General features: G+C 38.4%; 1 protein-coding gene across 2 annotated transcripts in view; it reads left to right on the top strand.

Moving 5' to 3' along the window:
- The window catches only part of arhgef7a (Rho guanine nucleotide exchange factor (GEF) 7a), a 46,180-nt gene extending 25,394 nt beyond the window's left edge, over positions 1 to 20,786 (top strand). Inside the window, exons 6-22 of one of the 2 annotated variants that reach the window (XM_041807273.1) lie at positions 1,162 to 1,241; positions 2,412 to 2,506; positions 2,677 to 2,772; positions 3,413 to 3,535; positions 5,712 to 5,850; positions 5,942 to 6,001; positions 6,090 to 6,236; positions 6,829 to 6,915; positions 7,070 to 7,148; positions 7,235 to 7,374; positions 7,875 to 8,096; positions 8,209 to 8,302; positions 10,556 to 10,645; positions 11,072 to 11,251; positions 15,685 to 15,784; positions 19,775 to 19,829; positions 19,918 to 20,786. In XM_041807273.1, the coding sequence (XP_041663207.1) occupies positions 1,162 to 1,241; positions 2,412 to 2,506; positions 2,677 to 2,772; positions 3,413 to 3,535; positions 5,712 to 5,850; positions 5,942 to 6,001; positions 6,090 to 6,236; positions 6,829 to 6,915; positions 7,070 to 7,148; positions 7,235 to 7,374; positions 7,875 to 8,096; positions 8,209 to 8,302; positions 10,556 to 10,645; positions 11,072 to 11,251; positions 15,685 to 15,784; positions 19,775 to 19,829; positions 19,918 to 20,040 (1,910 nt within the window). In that variant the 3' untranslated portion in view covers positions 20,041 to 20,786. The remainder of the gene's footprint in view (positions 1 to 1,161; positions 1,242 to 2,411; positions 2,507 to 2,676; positions 2,773 to 3,412; positions 3,536 to 5,711; positions 5,851 to 5,941; positions 6,002 to 6,089; positions 6,237 to 6,828; positions 6,916 to 7,069; positions 7,149 to 7,234; positions 7,375 to 7,874; positions 8,097 to 8,208; positions 8,303 to 10,555; positions 10,646 to 11,071; positions 11,252 to 15,684; positions 15,785 to 19,774; positions 19,830 to 19,917) is intronic. The other variant, XM_041807272.1, reaches the window with a different exon arrangement.
- The last annotated feature ends 261 nt before the right edge of the window (positions 20,787 to 21,047 follow it).

Below are 21,047 nucleotides of genomic sequence, written 5' to 3'. Positions count from 1 at the left end.
GTCCTGACCCAGCAGTTGAAAATTAAGGGATTAATGCTTTTGGACCGGAAAAATGCAGTGTGTTTTGTATGGTCTTTAATATAGGACATGTCGATTAATCACAATTTAGATTACATCTAAATGGATATGGCCAGCTGTGATTTACAAATCATAGACGGTGCAATATTTTTTTAACCTAACCTAAAGTTTTAACCATTAAAAACGTTGCAGCAGAGATGTTATGATTTTCACATCATGCAATCATTCAAGTGTTGTTTTTTTTAATACCTAAAAATCCCACTCCTCTCATTTTTGTAGATGTTTTAATAATCAAAATGAGAATAAATAACTTAAATACAAAATTCACATTATTCATATTATTCTTCAATATGAGTCTAAATAATTGCATCTAGATGTCTAACGTTGTGTTGGCTATATTATTAAAGGTCACATATTATGCAAAATACACTTTTCAGGCTTTTCTAGCAAAAATATATATGCCCCTGGCAAGTCCACAATCCCCCAGAGAATCACAATTCCCCCTTCTCCACCTATCAGAAAATGTCTGCTGAAACAAGCTGTTCTCAGATTTTCCCCTCATGATGTCATGTGGGGAGTAAGCACTGCTCCCAGGTTCAGTTGGCCCTCCCTGCTTGGAAGAAAGCTCCACCCTCCTCTTCTGATCCTCCTCTCAGCTAAGGATCAGGAGAGCCACATTCATTTCCTGAGAGGGTCGTGGTCAGGGGCGGAGTCAGATAACTCATTGACATTTAAGGCCACAGACACAGAAACAGCTCGTTCTGAGCAGGGCTGAAACAGAAGGTTTTTCAGACATGCAAAAATCCAATACTGGAGTATTTTTTTACAAAAAAAAACTTCACAGTCATGTTTGGGGGACCAATATAAACGTGTCTTTAAGGGGTAAAATATGTGAACTTTACATGATGTATTGGTTGTGTTTTGTTGAAAAATACATAAGAAGAGAAACTTAAAGAAATAATCGCATATTAAATTCAGAATCTCAGTGTTGGGGGAATAAATCCTAATAAGATTATTTCCCAAATCATTCAGCCCTACTTTAATATTTCATGCAAGAAGTGTTTAAAGCTAAGTCTTCATTGAAATGTGTCATGTCCAGAAAAAACGTGTACTAACTTAAATCTCTTTGTGTTTGATAAAAAGTATCCCCCAAGTCTGGCACTCTGAAGAGCCCACCTAAAGGCTTTGACACTACTGCAATCAGCAAGACGTACTATAACTTGGTAAGGACACAGATTGACTCAGTATTTTTCTCTCAGCATCCTCTTTCTATTTGTAATTCCTTTCCGCACCAGCAACATGAAAAATGTATCTGTTCAGTTTTGTTTGTGTAACTACTACCCTGATTTTATCTGTGCTTGTATTTATGCTTTTAACATTTACCAGTGAGTAATTAAACAAAAAACCAGGGAAAAATCTGGTTGTTTTCTTCAATCACAGCTCTCTCTAAAACACTTGACGTACCTCCTATTCTCTATTATCTACAACGCTCAGAGACAAATATTTCTACAGCTTAGGACAAGTGTGGTTTATTAAATTGTCATCACATGCTGCTTGATAAGTGAACAGAACTGATTTGTATTATTTTTCTTCATCTTCTCTCTCAATCTCTTACTCACACTGCTGGATTTATCTTTTACATTTCCACTCAGAAGGGTGAAAATGTGCATTTGTTATTAGATTAGCCTTATCTGTTTACAAGTATATGTTAACGGTATCTTGTTAATTGCGTGATGTTAATGACATTGTCTAATCAAAGTGAAACATCGCCAGTCAGACAACATTAATGTTACTTTCATATGTCTGTTGTACAAATAAATACACTAGATTTCTACGTTGTTGAGAAAAGTTTTAAAAATACAGATTCATATGCGAGCTGGCACTGTAGTGTAATGCACTCTGGGTAGTGATTTGAAATAATTTCACTTCCCTCCACACATCTTTCCATTTGCACTCACCTCTATCTACATTACAGCAACTTATTCCTTATTATTCCTTATACTAAAGCACTTCACTTGATATTAAAAAGGCTTAAAGGACTATACTCCATAGCAGAACAGCAATACAACCATGCTGTACAATGACATCACTACCCAGAGGGCATTGCACAAAAATGGCAGCCTACATGTGAACCTTTTTTTTTTTCTCAAAATACAGAAGACTAGTTTGTTTCATCGTTCAACACACATATAAAAGACACCGACATCAGTTTTTCATTTTTTTTTTTTTTTTATGTGTATAAATTTAGTTTGGCTGTACCGCTTGTTTGGCACTGAATCATGAGTTGCAGTGAAACTGAAATGTCTGAAAAATGGCGAAAATAAGAATTGTCAGGTGGTTTACCCAAGATGGGGAGAAACTCTTGTAAGAAAAGCTTTTCCTCTTGATTACAGGTCCTGCAGAACATTTTAGAAACAGAGACAGAATACTCCAAGGACCTTCAGAGCCTCCTGACAAACTACCTACGACCTCTGCAAAGCAGTGACAAGTATGGCTCATTTACACATAAAGCTTAAGTATACTGAAACTGGGTTATTAATGCATGACTGTACAATTATGTTTTGTTGATTTAACAACATATCTTGATTTGACTTTCTTTTGGATCGCTCTGCTAATGTTGTTTTTCATGTTTCTTTAACCTTTCATTTTTGCCTTTAGACTGAGCAACTCAGATGTGGCACTGATTCTGGGAAACCTTGAGGAGATCAGCACCTTCCAGCAGATGCTTGTCCAATCGCTGGAGGAATGCACCAAGTAAGTCTCATTCCAGCTCACATCACCCCTGCATCATCAGTGTCACCGCTGAATAAAAGGGACAGGGACATCTAGAGGGATGAGTGTACTACATGAATGGTTTATTAAATCATAGACCAGAAGGTATATCAGATGTTGTTCTTCAAGTCTGATAACTCAGGCTGACATAAAATCTAGGCATTGGGCTGGCATCAGAGACCCATGTAGTCGATGTCAGATCCTGATGTTTAGCTGTGGTCAAACTCTGACGTTTGGATAACATGAAATTTCGACTGTGGGCTTATTTCATATCCGGACATTGGGTTGACAACAAATCCCAACGCTGGGCTGACGCCAAATGCCGACATTGGAGTGAAGAGAAATCCCAACATGCGCTGACATAAAATCCTGACATTTGGCGAGTGCCAAATCCTGATGTTTACTGGTGTCAAATAACGTTGTCCCGGTGTTCAGTTGACGTCAAAACCAAAGATTTGGCTCAAATCAAATCTCAATGTAGAATTAAAGGCAAATCTTGATGCTGATTTGACATCAAATCCCAGCGATGAATTGCTGTAATTGTAGGCATTAAGCTGATGTCAATTGAAATGTTGGACTAAAATCAAATCCCTATTTACCTTTTTGTTTTGTTCTTCTTCAGGCTTCCAGAGAGCCAGCAAAGAGTGGGAGGCTTCTTCCTCAACCTTATAACACAAATGAAGGCTCTTTATGCAGGTTACTGCTCGAATCACCCCTCTGCCGTCAACGTGCTGACCCAGCATGGGTAAGTTTTTCACATTACTTCAGATTTCTTTCTTTATTTAATTATTGCTTTTTTGTTTCACAGATGTAGCTATTCGTGTTTGTTGACTTTGGCAGATAATGTCTTAGTCTGTAATCAGTATTAACAAAACAACAAATGTGGCATTTTTAACAGGAAAAAATGAAATCAGCTACAAGAAGGGAAAAAAACACCATTTTTGTTAAACTACATTGACTAATGAAAGGAAAGGGATGTCAGATGTGATCGTTCCTTCATGTATTTTCCAAGTATTACAATCCAAAGTAGACCAATACACTCAAAGGAAATTTCCAGCTCACTTATTTCTTAGTCAAAATGTTAGAAAATGCCTAGATAAAGAGTCCGTATTGATCACAACCTCTGTGAAATTATCTGTGGGTAAACAATTCTACATTAGTTTGATGAGTTACATTAGCTCTGGAAGCACTACCAGCTTTCGCTCCTCTTTGCAGAGTGTCCACATCAATCAAGTGAAAATTAAGGCTTTTTAAAAGTATTTAAAAGTCTTACAGGCGACTATAAGGCCTTGTGGCATTAAAACACAGTTGCAGACTATTTTCTCTGCTTTTGTTTTATTTGTACATGTAATTAAGGCACATAAGCAATGAATTAAGATGTGCTGGTATTTCTTTATTGTGTGCAGGGAGAAATCTCAGTCGATCTAGACTTGTAGAAATAAATTATTAAAATTAACAGAATTCAACTATAGCTGTAGCTTTTTAGCTGCTACAGTAAAGTGGGTATTATGACTATACTATGACTACTTTAAAGTAAATTGATCAGACCTTCCATTAACAGCTACTTTATGGTATCAAACTGAGGTGTTTTTTCTTATAGTTGGATCTCAAAATGCTTCTAGAAAGCTTTATTTTAATGCTACAACTTGAAATAGCATTTTTCCCCTATGATGTCATATTTCTGTCTTATAATCAGCACAAAATGGGATCTAAAAATGTATGACAAGAGCCTTGAAAAAATGTATTAAAAATTTAAAGACCGATTTTCTCTATAAATCCTGCTGCAGGTTAATGTCCACATACCTGTGCTGGATGTGTGCTTTTTACTTCAGTCGATATGCCAGGTTAACCTGACACAGCCTACATACATTTTTATTTCTGTCTTCTAGATCAAGATAGTATTAAACTGCTGATAGTACAAGACACAGTTCTTTGTTCTCTTTTTGTTTATATCGGGGCAGTAGAGCCAGAGGAGAAGGCCCATTGACCAGAGTTGGAGTAAATGTCAACGTATATAGTTATGAGCATAAGTTTTAGGCATGTAGGGCACTAAGAATTCTCATGGGCTTGATGTGCCACAACCCAGGGCTGGAGAGGGTGGCCAGAGTCAAGCTCATCACATGTTGATTCACCTGTGTGTTGCTGGACAGCCAAGGTTAAGTTCAACAGCATATCCTTTATCCAGGCCTTATCACTCCTGGTAATACAGCCAGAGAGCATTGGCAATGGCAAACTTACTACCTATCTGGATGGTACCTTAAGCGGTGCTTACTTGCCACATCCAACCCTTACTCAACCCTGAAAGTGTGGAATTTGTTATTTTTTCAACAGATGATTTATCCCCAGTATTATGCAAGGACATCCAGAGCATGACAAGGGTTGTGTCAGTCCTCCTTCCCGCTTGATGTTGTGCTGAGGCGGCTTACTTGCCACATCTGTGCCTTACTTTAGCCTCAATTTCTGGCCCAAACATGCCTAAAACTTTTGCACAGCACTGTATATTTATGTTTATGCCTCCATTTATGTTTCAATTGTTTCACTTAGTGCCAACCACATATAAGTTATAAACCGGAGTACCGTGTACCATGTGTCTTCTGTTCAGCATTGTTAGGGTTTCTCTTAGTCACGACAGTTTTCTTGTTAATTGGTTCATATTTTTATACTTTCTGACACACCTTGCCAAGCTGCCTTTATGGATTATTTTCCTCTTACTTTCAAAGGCAGTCAGAGTGAATTGTACAAAGTCAAATGCCAGCTGACGGTGTGTCAGCTTAAAGAGAGCTGATGTTTCTATAAATAAGCCCTGTGGCGTGACTGTTAAAGTGTAGATTTAAAAGAAGTTTTGGTTGATTATTGCAGTTTATTTTGGCCTAAATGAGTTAGTTATTTTGTCTTTGTATGTGTTTTCCACCCACTTACAGTGATGCATTGGGGGAGTTTATGGAGGGAAGGGGTGCTGTGAATCCTGGGATCCTCACACTCACGACAGGCCTCAGTAAACCGTTTATGAGACTCGATAAGTACCCAACCTTACTCAAAGAGCTGGAGAGGCACATGGAGGTGTGTATCTAAACATCTTTGATGCCTTTTTTATTCCTATCTTGTGTTGTGTTGTACTTTTTATTATCAACATTTGTTCTTTTTCTTCCAGGAGAGTCATCCAGACCGACCGGATATTCAGAAGTGCATGGCGTCTTTCAAAAATCTCTCTGTAAGCTGACTTTCTGATGTAGCATATACTGTGAATTAAAATGAATTAAAAGCAGAAGTTTAAACTTTTGTTTGTATTTTTGTGCCAGTCTCAGTGCCAGGAAGTGAGGAAGCGTAAAGAACTGGAGCTGCAGATTCTCAATGAGACCATCAGGCTGTGGGAGGGGGATGACATTAAGACTCTGGGCTCTGTGCTCTACATGAGCCAGGTTTTGGTCCAGAGTCCTGGATCAGAGGTATGAGCTTCACCAGCCACCTCTATGTGCACTTCAGTGTCCTAGAAATTGTCACTAATATTGCCTATTTTATCCTTAACTGTGACATAGCAATGATTGTATAATGCATTATTATGTAGCTTTAAATGCATCATTTGTCCATATTAGTGACTTATCAATGATGTTGAGTGTTTTTATCAAGATAACAAGAAAAAGCCTTCTCTTGCCTTATTCCTAATAGTAATCATACAGCTTCATGGGCTGCCTTTTTAGCCTATATTGTATCTCTGTTGCTACTGCACCGTGCTTGCAATAATGAGGAAAAAACAAAAAACAAGGGCATTTTAAAGGCACTTGAAAAAGCTTTAAAAGGCATTTGAGAGGATATAAAAATGTTAAAGCAAATTTATAAGACATTTTAAGATGCTTTCGTTGTTACTTTTCAGAAAGAATGACCTCTTTTTCATCTGCAGTCTTTTATTCCTTCTCTTTTCTCCAGTACTTAGTGTTTTTATGACAAAGCATTGCTTTATTAGCCCGGTTTTTACCTCATTATTTAGTTTCACCTATAAAACCTTCACTGTTTAATTCTGAAACCTCTTCCTCTTTCCAGGAAAAGAGTGAGCGTTACCTCATGCTCTTCCCTCACGTCCTTCTCATGTTGTCTGCCAGCCCCAGGATGAGCGGCTTCATATTCCAGGTCAGAAATAAACCTTTGCTGTGATTAGTCTGATTAGCTTCTCTTCCTGACTCCCCCTCTAGTGTTTAACCTCAGAGTCCTGTGCTCAGTATAATTCATGGCAGGCACTCTCTGCATTACATCTTAATTCTGATGTATTTAAATCCCTCTGCAGGGAAAACTGCCCCTGGCCAGCATGACGGTGAACAAACTAGAAGACTGTGAAGCTCACAAAAATGCCTTTGAGCTCAATGGTAAGGCCATACGATGGGAGCAAGACGCTTAGTGAAACTAATCTACAGACGAAGCCTTCAACATCATTTTCATTTTTCCCCTGCAGGTACGATGTTTGACCGTCTCACAGTGGTGTGTAACAACCAGCAGGACCTGCAGGACTGGACTGAACACCTGACCCGACAGATCAAGCACACTGCAGCCACAGCGCCCAGCCACAAACCGCTCACTGTTCCCTGTCACACGGTCAGGAGCTATACATTACATAACCTAACACTCATAATGTTCTTTCTATTCATTTTGACTTGGTGTGGCCATAACACTTTACAACATTTGTTGATTTCTTGCACAAATTATTGTGTTAATATGTGCCACTAAGACTCCTGCTTACATACAGCCTGGCAACCAGCTGCAATTCTGATACAGCCCTGTGTGAAGTGCCTTGTTTGTCTTACTTTAAAGGCTGTAAGGCACAGTTATATCAAAATTCTGCCTTATTTCTGGAATAAAACATATATAATGATGATCATTTTAATTTAAGTAGATCACATTCCTTTTAGCAATGAGAGGCCAATTGCTTGAAAACCAAAAGCTGTGTGCTAAAAGAAGCTCAAAACCTTTACAGAACTGATTACTTCAATAGCCCACATGTTACTTGTTATAAGTAGTACATGGCAGTGAGCACTAACCATTTGGGTTTAGGAAGTGAACAACCAACCAATATGCTGCTTTTTTCTGTTTCTTAGCTCCCATCTCATCCTCTGACACCGTCCCGGCATGCTGAGGGGAGATCCATGACAGTGGCCCCAACCTACCACACCCTGCCTCACCCCTCTTCCCACGGTACATCTCACAGCACCATGATGTGGGGCCCTCTGGAACCACCCAACACCCCCAAACCCTGGAGCCTGAGCTGTTTACGGCCTGCACCTCCTCTACGGCCCTCTGCTGCCCTCTGCTACAAGGAGGTGAGTGACTTTGCTTTTATTTGATTCAAACTTTTTCAAATGGTCCTATAAAATTGAGTTTCTAATATGTATCTGCTGTATGTATGCTGTCTCTCTTCTTTCCCGTGTACAGGATCTCAGTAAAAGTCCTAAGAGTGTAAAGAAGCTTCTACCTAAGCGCAAACCTGAGAGAAAACAGTCAGAGGAGGAATTTGCCTTGAGAAAGAGTAAGATAACATTCTTTTAAGTTAATGGATCAATAATCTTTTTTGTCTTTAATACAGAGAACCAGGTTTACATCCTTAGGAAATATCTTAATTGAATTTAGTTGAGTGCTGGTTCAATAAGACTATCATTCATATCATTCATCACTTTTTTTGCACTGAACCAATCTAAGCTAGTCATCTACTGGCTCTAGTTTTGTACTTAATGGACAGCCATGGCTCTTCTAGCAGCTAGTCGAAGAACCACGGGTAACTATTTGACCTAACCTTACCTAGAATAAACTCTCTAAAGTCTCTTAAGTCATACCTTGAAATACATGACAGTGTACTGTGGCTTTCAACTTTTTCCTGCTGATTTAATTTTTAATTTACCATTATAATTTTTTTCTTTCTCATCATTATCCCTTTTTTGCCAGATGTTGTGTAACTTGTAATACAATTTTGAATATCTTTCTTTTTTTTAAGATATATTTTTGGACATTATATGCCTTTATTGACAGAGGAGGACAGTGGATAGAACCGGAAACAGGGACAGAAGAGTGGGGAAACAGTGCCACAGGTCGGACTCGAACTCAGGCCGCCTGCCTAAATTGTGCGCGCCTTAAACCCCTAGGCCATCTACTCCCCAAATATCTTTTTGTATTTTGAATATGTAAGACACACATTTTACTTTAAAAGTCATGTTAATTTTCATCTTATTTCATTTAAAACTATTACTTAGACTAGCTTGGACATTGAAGTGTCCCTCATTTCAAATGCAATTGATATTAAAAGCACATTCAAACAAGCAAAAAGAATAACCACATACAATCACTCATAAAAACTGAAACAATAGAATCAGGTTAAATATTTTTCTGCCTTATATTAATGTGAAATCCCACTGTTATTTTAGTAAAATTGTATTTATGAATATGAAAGAGACATATTAAGACAAATAAGTATTCACTCCAAAATGTTTGAAGTACCATAAAAATATAAGTCACCTGAGTATACAAGTCTCTTCTTTGAAGACTTCCAAAGAGAAGAAGGTTTAATCTGTCTTCCTGCGTGATGACTTACGATGATTTGCATTGTGTTCAGAAAAGTCCACTATGAGGAGTTTATGTGCAGCTGTGTTGCTCTTTAAGAAACAATCTTTGCAACAACTAGCTATAGTGCTGTAGTTGATCCAAGATTCTCTTTATTGTCATTTCACTGAGTATTTGAATACACAGAAAGAAACTAAATATTGTTTCTCATTGGCTTCCTTGCAGTGTATTTAAGAGATAGAAATAGATACTTTAAAATAAATTATCGATAGGGCTAAAGACAAACATCTCCAAAATAGAGCCAGGAAAAAACATTCAAACCAAAGCTCACAGACATTTTTCTGTTTGTCCTTCTGCTGGTATTGGTCCCAGTTTGAGTTTCACCTTGACAGGTGGCTGCCGAGCTGTTGGGATGGCGTGTTTGGTTGTGTATGTGTGTGGGAAAGTTAATTAGTCTTACAGCTTGTGGAAAGAAGCTGTTTACCCTGCTTGATCTGCAGCTAATGCTCCTGTATCTCCTCTCCTCCCTGATGGCAGTAATGAGAGAAAGTGATTGGACGGATGGTAAGGGCCCTTGATGATGGAGATAGCTCTGTGGGTGCAGTGCTCCTGTTAGAGCTCTGTCAGGACAGTGAAGGATGCACCAGTGATCCTGCTGGCTGTGTTGAGTTTTTTTTTTTGTGCGTGAGCTTTGTAGTTTCCAAACCAGGAAGATGGTGAAATGCTTTCAATGGTACCCTTGTAGAAGGTGTTAAGATGAACAGAAGGGGACCCTGCCTTCCTGAGTTAATAGTGATAGATAGCAGTCAGTTGAGCTCTTTGCCTGTGGTGATTGTTATGAGACAGACTCACAGTTCATTGCCTTCCTCCACCAGTTAAAAAAGCTGCCAGCCGCTGCTGGTCTTGTGTGGGTCACTATGTACAACAAGTCCTAAGAATTGCCAATTGTGCTAGGCCTCCAGCAGTGTTTTCACTTACAGTAATGACAGTGTTTGCCTCAGCCCTTCAAACCGGTATTTTAGTCCCAGCATCAGTACACTGTATAGTGTATATGCAGCCAACTTTTTTGATGAAAAATAGGTATTAAAAGTGCATCTTATACACTTACTTTTATGGTATTTTTAAATGTTTATTTTTCTGTGTAGCAGGAGGGAAAAAGCAGTCAGACAGCTTAAGGAAATTATCACGTTATTTCCTATTTACCCTCATATACCTTGTTTTTCTGCAGGTACAGCTGCACTGGAAGAAGACGCCCAGATCCTGAAAGTTATCGAGGCGTATTGCACCAGCGCCAAAACCAGGCAGACTCTTAACTCGAGTAAGAAAATACAAAATGTTACTTTAACATATTGCATGCCCAGAGGAGAAAAGAGGTTCACACTGGAGCTTTCTGCCCTTTTTACTGCCTTACCTGTATTCTGTTACTTAAAGCCTGTCTTCAACACTGGTGTTCTGAACTGATCTCTCTAACAATATCTTCTTCTTCTGTCTGTTTCTCCTCCACTCTTCACTGTTTGGCATTGCTGTCATTTACCTTGAGTTTTGACTTTTTTCACCCTTTCTTCCCCTCATACTTGTCTATGATTTTCCCTACCATCCCATCTTGCATCTCTTATTGGTTTTTATTATTTACCATTTGTCACATGCTGCACATACTACCTCCTCCCTCTGCACCGCCACTCCTTTTTTCCCGCTCAACATTTCCTCCATCTGCATTCGAAAACCTTCATCTTGGCCCGAGCAGCCTGGCAGGGCACTGACCTGATGCACAACCACGTGCTGGCAGACGTGGACCGGTCCTGTGCGGACCCACCGGGCCGCCGTAGCAGCGTGTCCCGGCCTGAATTGTCCTCTGACTTGTCGGAGGACTCTGACTATGACTCCATCTGGACCACCCACAGTTACAGGATGGGTTCAGTGCCGCGCAAGAGCTGCATCTCTCACCAGAACTAAAGAACGTACAGTACTGCCACGCTGTACTGAAATGTAACGTACGGCGCGCTTACCTCTTTTATCTTCAATGTATTAAAAAGAAATTAGATTTTTTTTAATTTATCTATTTATTTTCTATGATCTATTTGTTCTTTTTTTTGTTAACTTATTTGGTTTATTTATTTTTTGACTGTTTGTTTGAAGATGTTTAAGCATCTCCCTGTTGCCTTGCCACTTTCCCTTTTATGTGCCTCCTCTCTTCATGTAGTTGTCATGCAGTAGGTGTTCAGTATTTATTCTTCATTTATCTTGAATGTGACCACTCCCCTTGTTTGACCATAAAATGTGGCGGACCCTCTCAGCAGGGAGTACAGGGATGTTGGAGTGGAATAAAAAAGGGGCGGGATAACTAAGGGGAGGGAGAGGTGGGAACTGAGCTTTTCCTGTCTGATATTCAGATGTAATTCAGGAACGAGTGTATTCTACTGACCACGTACGACTTCTCTCTAGTAAGACTTTCTAGAGTATGTATGTTCAAACATAGCACAGATACCATACACACATGCACAGATTCAGGCACATATGCTCCTGCCGCCTGACAAATATAGCAGCATGCAAATAAATATCCAAATTTTTAAATCATTTTATGTCGTTTTCTGAATCTAATCTTGTTGCAGTGCTTACCAGGTTTCAAGTTAACATGACCAAAAGCTTATTGAAACTTAATTCTTTCTTTTATTTAGTAGTTTATTGAATATAGTGTATTAATTTGCCGTACTTGCTAAAAAAAGAGGTGATCATTGCAAACTCTCTTCTTCAGCTTTCTCTCACTAGTAAACTAAGAATGGTGAATTTCAGGGGTCAGTTCACTCAAATGTCTTTAAAAAGCATATATACACATTTACTTGGATAAGCCAAAGACCTTATTTGTAACAGTTTAACTTATTTTTTTTGTGACGATCAAACAGTTTAAAGCAAAATAAATTCCTACAAGCTACATATGTGATGTTGTGTATGCAGAAATCTCCACTACATTAGGCTACCCTGTTTTCTATATATTTTGGTGAACTGACCCTTTAATTCATTCATTTAAATAATTTGCTGTATGTAGTCTCTCAAGCATCATCCTTTAAAGCCTGAACTTCCATCTAGTAATTTTGCTGTCTTTCAGCGGTTCTACAGGGTTGGATTTATATTTAGTTATAGACCTTTAGTTTGTGAATTTACTAAATAAATGGTCTGTTAAAACCAGGCAAGCATAACAGCCTGATGCTAATAATCCACAAAACTACAGCCACAGACCAACAAATGCCTTTGTTTGATTACTTCCACAAGTTAAACACATACTCTTACTTTTCAGAATATCATTTCTCCCGAGAGTTGGATAAGAAGATTGATTCCACTTTGAGACCTACCTGTTCAAAATAGGGATGCAAGATATTATCAATATGATATCTGTGATATTTTGGCTATAAAACTTGTCTTTATCAGCTGTAAATATTGGCTGTATGAACAATAAGTTAGTGGAGTTTTCAGCTGAAGTCTTTTTTATTTGCCATCATTCCTTAAACTTTAAAGTATATTTGAAGGGCTGAAATGTATTAATACATTCATCCTCAAACTTTGAATTAAGCGTTTTCATGACTGACGTCTAAACTACATTTAGATATCGGTCTAAAATATGTTTCTAGATGTCAGCATATCTAATAATGGCAAAAATATGTGCATCCCTAGCTCAAAACGAGGCTGTTGCAAAGAAGCAGGCAAACGTAGTTTAGCATGCAGGCTAGGAAAGAGGGTGTCAAAAAGCCTTGCTCTGTTGAAAAGAGACAAAATCCAGCCACCAAACACTACCAAATTTTCTTTTAAAATGTTTTAAGCAAAAAGATACATATACTTTGTTTATACTGAGCTTTAAATTGTTTGTTTTTAACAAACCATTGTCCTGTTAGCAGTCTTAATGCTAAACCTGACCAAACAACCGCAAACTCCAGCTATTTACCTTAAACACAAGTATTTCTTTAGCTAGCTTAAATTTTAGCTAAGTTTTCAGAAAACACATCAACTGGCTAGTCAAGCAGGTTCGTGTACTTCCTGTCTGCAATGATAAGCTATTAAGCCGCTAGCTGGTTAGCTTGCTCGCCAAGCTTGTTTGTGTAATGAAAAAAAAAAAAGTTTTGGTATCATTTGTGTAATTAATTAAACTTTGGACTGAGCAGGCTACCTGTTGCCCTGTTCCAGATCTTAATGACCAAACAACAGCGAACTCCAGCTCTTCACCTTAGAGGGATATTTCAGTATTTTTGAATTTGGCCTGCACAAGGTACTTTGTAGTAGTCGTAGCATTAGCCTCCAGTGATTTAAGTTAGCGTTGCACCTCGCATTTGAATGTCCTTGGGGAAGCTAGTCTATATAGGCCTACAGATGGGTATGGTTTCTCTGTGTAATTTAGTGAGCTTATGGTCAAAATTGGACTGTATAAACTGGAAGTGTAGGGATGGCATACAATTGAGCCAGCATTGTGTTTAGGCCCATTTTACCTACAACTTGAAAAAAAATCCAAATTACATGGGGGTAGTGTACCCTTCTGCTACACTGCATAGCCTAGCTTTCTTGCCAGTATAACCAGGGAGTCGTCTTTAAAGGGCAACACACAATGAAATCTCTGGAGGCTAGTGCTGCTGCTATTGACAAGTTCCTTATACAGCCCTACTTTAAACACAAGTATCTCTTAGGCAAGTTATTAAAAACACATTACTCTAAACTAGCAAGTGCCGCAGTTTCTTCTGCTTCCTGTAAGCTTCTAAGCTGCTAGCTGGTTAGCTGGCTCACCAAGCTTGCTTATTGAACAAACAGAAGTATGGTATCATTTGTCTTATCAAACTCCTGGGGAGAAAGCACATTTCCTAAAATATTTCCTTTAATGTAATACCTTTACAAGACTAATAACTGACCAAGTTAGTTTAGTGTCAATAACAAACATCCCTTGTCTCACAACAAACTAGCACCTATGCTACAGCCTCACTAGCCAGACATGGCTCTCTGTTGTCTGGCTTGAGAGGTTTTCCCATGTTTTCTCTTGCATTAATGACTATTTTTATGAAGAAGTATTTTTCCAGTGTTGGTATTAAAAGTACAGGTTGGCATCCACTTAGAGTCTATCTCCTCTTACAGCAAGCAATGCGAATGAAATATGGAATATATTGGTCCATGTTACGGTACAATGTAGTGTTTTTAAAATTATTTCTGTATTGTAGTCATTATTTTGTATGCAGGCATTTTTTATTTTATTTATATTCTATTCTGTCAATGTTTACAAAATGACCCCTTAAAATGTTTTCTTTTTTTAATTCTATTGATCTGTATGAAAGTTTACACTGAAAATTATAACAAAGTGTTTGAATTATTTTGCACAATCATGTAACGGGCCAGTGGGCTTGGGGAATAAGATCTGTTAAATTCTGTACTTTTTGTGTGTATGATATAGTCCTAAAGGTAGATTTAAGTATTTAGTGTTACCGTAAAGTAAAAATGCTCATTCGTAGTGTAAATTCTCACCCTCAGTGTTTTAAAAAGCATTAGGGTTAAAAAAATAAAAGATAAAGAAACAAGAGACAGTGGTTCTACGGAGAACATTTCTATGTAAACTACGCATTCAACCTGTCAGAATGGACTTGAAATATAAGAGCACATAGTCTCCCTTTCTGTAAATAATAGTTGTCATGGAACAAGAAAATAAAAAAAATCCATTTTACCTTCTATGAGTATTTGAGCTAAGAAAATCACTGTCCTTATATCATGTGCTAAACTTTGTGACAGGTGTATTCTGTGGTCTTAAGAAAATCTTAAAACAAATTGTGGCACAGGCAGGGTGAAGAGACCGACTGTCTTTGACCAACATTGTCCTCTGTGTGCTCTAATGCTGTATTCAGTTTACACATGTGACCACGTCTTATCTGCAAAACAGCGCCTTCAGTGTATTTGTCTTAACACTGCTGAAGTGTACAAGTCCCAAACGCTGTATTATGAGTTTTGAATAAAATCTGTCATTTGGTAGTCTCTGGCATTCTGGTGGTTTGTTAGAAAGACTAATCTGATTGTTTTTGTTGTTGTTTGGGGAGGATGGAGGCGCTCTTATTAATTTCAGATTGCAGAAAATGGAATATGAATGAATTAATGGATTTATGTGTCATTTTCCCCCTACAGCTTCTCTTTCTTTCACTTCCCTCTGGCTCTTATCTGGTATCTGGTCTGTGCATGACTAACACTCTGCTACTACCAATTATTGTGAATTTTATAACTCTGATGAGTCACTCAGTCCTCAAAATTAGTTTTAAAAAGTAATTCACTGCAGATGACTCATCTTACTACAAGGTGAGACAAAGCAAAGTACAAATCTTTTAGTGCTCTTCTGTTTTGATACAGGACCCCGAAAGGAAACAGGGCTGCAAATGATCATCCCTGGAGAGAAGAAAGTCCTGGGAGAGGGTCCCAAACGCAACGGACAGAGTACAGTGGAAGAAAAGTAAGATAGAAAGATACTTCTCTTTCACTTCTTCATTGCCAGAATGTAGTCAATTTGTTAAGACCCAAATCAACAATGTGAGAGAGCACGTTCATACACAGAAAGTCATTTTCCTACCAAAGTCTTTAAAATGGCTTGCATTTGAAATAACCACAAGATACTTGTACCCTGATGAAAATATAAGTGCTCAGTGAAGAGACCCCTAATCTCACTTATGCCCCTGTGCACTATTGATAAGTTACATAACTCACCACATGGCCCTTAATTGCCACAGCATCACCACCCTCAACAACCCCACATAAAAGCAGACTCCAGGTACTGATGACACTGATACCTTCCTTCCACATGGCTCCTCACAAGCTTCTATGCCTAACGATGTAGACTCATGGGCAGCAAGAACCAGGATTTCACAGGTGGAAACCCCCCTTCGCAGGTGTTTCATCCAAGTAGTCCCATGTCTCTTTCAGGAGGCTGAACGTTGTACTTCAACGTCCCAGTGTCAGCCCCCCTCCATGCTAGCTCTGACTGATCACCCTAGTAATACAAAGAAAGACTGCATTGCCACCTTCAAAAGACCCAGGCTCCATATAGGTTTTATGCTGTCCCATGATATAGATAATGCCAGATGGGGGGGGCAGGGTGTGAAGAACAGCCATTAGGAATGAATGGGAATGGAGGAAAGTTAATACTTTGCAGCTCCAAATGGACCTGTAGGCTGCAATTATTATCAGGAAATTTCTACATGCATTGATTATTACCCCAACACTTTATGAAAAGCCCCCGCCCCCCCCCAAAGTTTAACAGATTTACCTGGCATGGAGGTGATCACGTGTCTTTTATGCAAACCACAGTACCTAGCCCCCATTTGAGCACCAGTTTTCTTTTCTACATTTGTTTCATTATTTAATCCACATTTAAAAAGCTAAACTTACCAAATGAAGCTCTGTTTGGGCACCAAACGTCCCACTCATATTACTGAGCTGAACCAAATGATACAAATCTCTAAAAGGAGATGGATTTCCCATCACAGAAAACAAGACTGGACCAGCATTAGCTGTGGAAACACAAGATCAGGATGAAACCTTAGCAAACTGTACAGAACCAAGTGGGCCCACTGGTGAAAATCGATATAAGCAGTGTGTATCTCTGCTCATCCAGGATTTCTTTGCCTGAATGTGAAGACTACTGTTGAGACTCAGAAGTAGCTCAGTATTTTTTCTTTTTAGCAATTTGAATGGTTGGCACAGTCATAGACAGTACAGAACTTTGGTATTTTGATAGCCGCATCTATGCAGATTTACTCCCTGCCCCACATCTGGAGTTCTCGGCTGCGACATGACATCATCTGCAAAACCCGATATGCAAGGTTCAAGTAGGGATGTCACGATTACAGATTTTCTAGGTGCGATTATTGTCAGAGAAATAATTGTGATTTTACGATTATCACGATTATTTTTGCATTCATTAATTACACACTACCATGAATAAGTAAAATCACATGAACACTCCTTATAGGTCTTGTATTTTAATTTATTTCCATCCTAGGATGCTCTCAAAACAAAATAATATATCAACAATGTAAAGTAACCAAAAATTACAAGAAAAATGGTAATAATCCCATGTGGATGGACCACTCGAGTGGTCTTAGCTGAGTAGTGTTTGAGTTAAAAAGCTATAATTCAGTCGGTCCCATCTATTTTATATCTTTCAAATATAAACACATTCTTCATATTCACAACTGTATTTATTAAAGTTTCTCGTCAAAAACTAAACTTTTCCATTTTTATGTGGCATTTGAACACATCATAACATATATAATACAATAGTCTAATTTACTGAGGTTACCTCATCGTCTTCAGCTCAAAGTTCGCTAATTAACTTCAATTCTGCCGATTCCACCGCAGATTTCTACACTGGATTAATATTGTTAACAAACAGGACAGCTCAAAGTTTTGGAGCATTTATCAGCATTTATCTGAGCTGCTGAAGAAGAAATCTGTCCTTAAGCAGCTGAAGTGAGGGATATGTGAGCCTGCCTGCCTCACAGGCAGCGTCTTTTTTCCTCAAGCTGACAGTTTAAGGTACATTCTTGTTTGATGTGATGCATGACACTTCTAGTTTATGTTCCCCTTGAAAGGACTGATGTATGTTTTTACACCAGTCTTATCTTATAGTGACGTTACGTCACAGAGCCTGTGAGACTTGATAGCAGTATCATTAAGTGAAAACATTATTGATTTCGGATATTTCAAAAACACAGACCCGGGTCCTTATGAACATTTACATGACTTAGCCCAGTTACTATTTACCTTTATTTTGGCGTACAGCGCCGGGTGGTTGTCCCGCAGGTGCTGAAGTATTGCCTGATTTCATGGCAACTTTTTTGTGGCATGTTTTACATTTAGGCTGGCTGTCTTCCACAATGATACCCTGGTCATTTTTTTTGTTTCCAAAAAATCCCACACGGCTGACTTCTACCATTTATTCTGAGGGAACAGCTTTTCCTCTTTCATGCTGTAGCTTGTTCGGGACTGTGACACGCCTCCACCTGCAACTGCTCGAAGCAACAGGAGGCGGTGACATGTGGATGTTGTGTAACTGTTTTCGTTTCAAGCGAGTTGCGCTGTTGTACCAATATGGTTCCCTGCATAATCTCTTCTGGAAATTGACAGTATTTAGGAAACCTTATGATTAACTAATCGTGAAGTTTAATACCGCAATTGATCGTGAAAACGGGTAATCGTGCCATCCCTAGGTCCAAGTAGTGGCAATGCTGATTCTAACTACCCTCACCCCCCTAATTGCCCCCACAAACAACTGTTCTTGGTGCCAATATTACATAAAGAAAAGAACTGCAAAGAGAGAAAAAGAGAAAATAATGATTATTAATTTAAATTTCTTGGCCATTTTATTTGAAAAAAAAAGGCCATTGTGAGTTATATCCAAGTTGTACCCTCTGGTATTGAAAAATTAAGCCGATGGGGAAGTGCAAAAACCTCCAGTTCGTCTTTGTCCTTGAATCTTTTTAAAGTTTAATCATTTTCATGGATGATATCAAGGTTAAGAGTTATTCATAATGAGGGGCATGGCTGATTGATGGGAGACAGCTGTTTGCTGTTTCTTCTCTTAGCCCCATTTCTTTGCCTGTTGGTGGTTAACTTAAAATTTGCCTAAGGTAGCATTTCCAGTATAGCCACCACTAATGTGAGGATCGCCACTTAGATCTAGTTAGATCCACCTGGGATAGGTCTAGTTTTGGCTTTTGTGACTTGCAACTTGCAAACAGAGAACTGAGTAACAGTTGTAGGACATCAACATCATAAATACTAGAGGAGACCTGCTGATGAATGCAGATAGATTAAGTATTGTATTTACCATCAAATGCATTGGTCTTATTTGTTCTTCACACCAATGAAACCACATCCCGCTCAAACATGAATTAGTCAACATACATTATGTGCATTCATATGCATATACCAGTCTATGGAGATGAATGTTTAAACCACTCAAAAATACTGCCAAGCCTATGTTCATTGTAATAAGGTGACATTTAAACATTCTTAAGGTCAACAGTTGCTATTTCCTAATCCTGAAAAGGATTGGGACAGCAATGAAGGGCTTTCAGTTTATGCCGAACAGCCGTGAGCAAATCTGAGTGGCTCACATCTTTTAAAATATGTCTCTTAACATTTGTCATATAACCATAAACAACCAAATTTAAGGTGTTACTGTCCTTCACATTCATGCTGTACAGGGAGTCATCCTTTTCTGCAGACATGCAATGTCATATGAGGGACAGAATCAAGAGCTCATGTTCAGTGCATTAAATGATTTACAGAATAGAATAAGAACAGAGAACAGGAAATGTTTTAGTGTATTGTGAATGTACTTTTGTGTCTTTTGAAGATAGACTTGAAAACACAAGCCTGTCTTTTAATAACTGATTATGTGGACATGACTGATGTGTATATTTTATCATCTTGTTTAAAGGAGCCTGGTTGATATTGTGTACGCCCTGAGGGATGAAGTACAAGAGCTAAAACAGGTAAGTCATTAGAATTTAAGGCTTGCACTTACAATTAGCAAAAAAAAAAAAAGCAAATCATAGATAACATGATTGTTTTACTTTACAGGATAACAAAAAGATGAAAAGGTCATTGGAGGAGGAGCAAAGAGCACGGAAAGATCTGGAAAAGGTTGTGAGAAGGGTGTTAAAGAGCATGAATGACCCGACCTGGGATGAGACAAACCTTTAAGGAGCACCATCTCTCCTTGAATATCTAAGAAAATAATACTAGTGGGCTTGCTTGAAAGATACAAATGGTACACATAACTTAAAAGTTGTTTCTTTGAAAGAACAACATTAAATCTGCCAGTCAGTCCTTTTGTACTTGGATGAATGGATGTGTGTTATCTCTGAGGCCAGAGCCATATTTGCCTCTCTGGTGATAAAATCAGGAATAGCTGCAGTAATGCTGAACAGACTTGACCATTTATTCTACAATAACATTCCTTGAAACATGACATTGAGGGAATTTCACTCTGTGTCCATCATTTTGGCCTTGCTGCAAGAGAAGTCCTCATCTTCTGTTTACGAGAATTTACACTGTCCAATGGTACATAAACGGTACGGTAATGGTGTTAATGGTCGAAAAAGCCTTGGACAAGTCTTAGCTTGAGCCATGCCATTTCATAACCTCTCTTTTGTTATTTAAAATTTTTAATGACTTTTCTTTTTCCTCTTTTCCTGGCAGTGGCTAAGCCTGTTTTTCAAGGCTGAAGTGAAGCTAATGCTAGGAAACTCATCTTAAGTGTCTGTGTTATTTTATTTGATTTGTTTGCCTTTTTTGTTTTCTTAATTGTATGACCACTCTGCGTTTGACTCTCTTTCTCTAGACGTCCTGGAGAAGTGTACAGATATTGAATGTGTACTGTATAATGTAAATACTGCTAAAAGATGAGCCTTTGTCCTTTGGGAGAAATAAAGGTGGTTTTAGAGAAATAACGGAGTGACTGCCGAATATGCTGCAACATTACAATGAATCCCTTTCTTTTGTCCCAGTTAAATAAACACTGAGACTGTATTTAAATCCAGACAAAGTAAGCAGCTTCAGTTTACACTGATAAACGAGTGCATCTAAAAAATATATAGATAATAAAAAATGCATTTTTGCCTGTACTTTCTAATATTCTAGATTCATCATGCTCAAAGTGAAATATTTGAATTCATTCACTCCATTTTAGTACACACAGCCACAATCAT

This window comes from Cheilinus undulatus, linkage group 15, assembly GCF_018320785.1.
Source record: "Cheilinus undulatus linkage group 15, ASM1832078v1, whole genome shotgun sequence".
Taxonomy (NCBI): domain Eukaryota; kingdom Metazoa; phylum Chordata; class Actinopteri; order Labriformes; family Labridae; genus Cheilinus; species Cheilinus undulatus.
The sequence above is the reverse complement of the archived record's forward strand: the minus strand, read 5'-3'. Positions and strand labels throughout refer to the sequence as shown.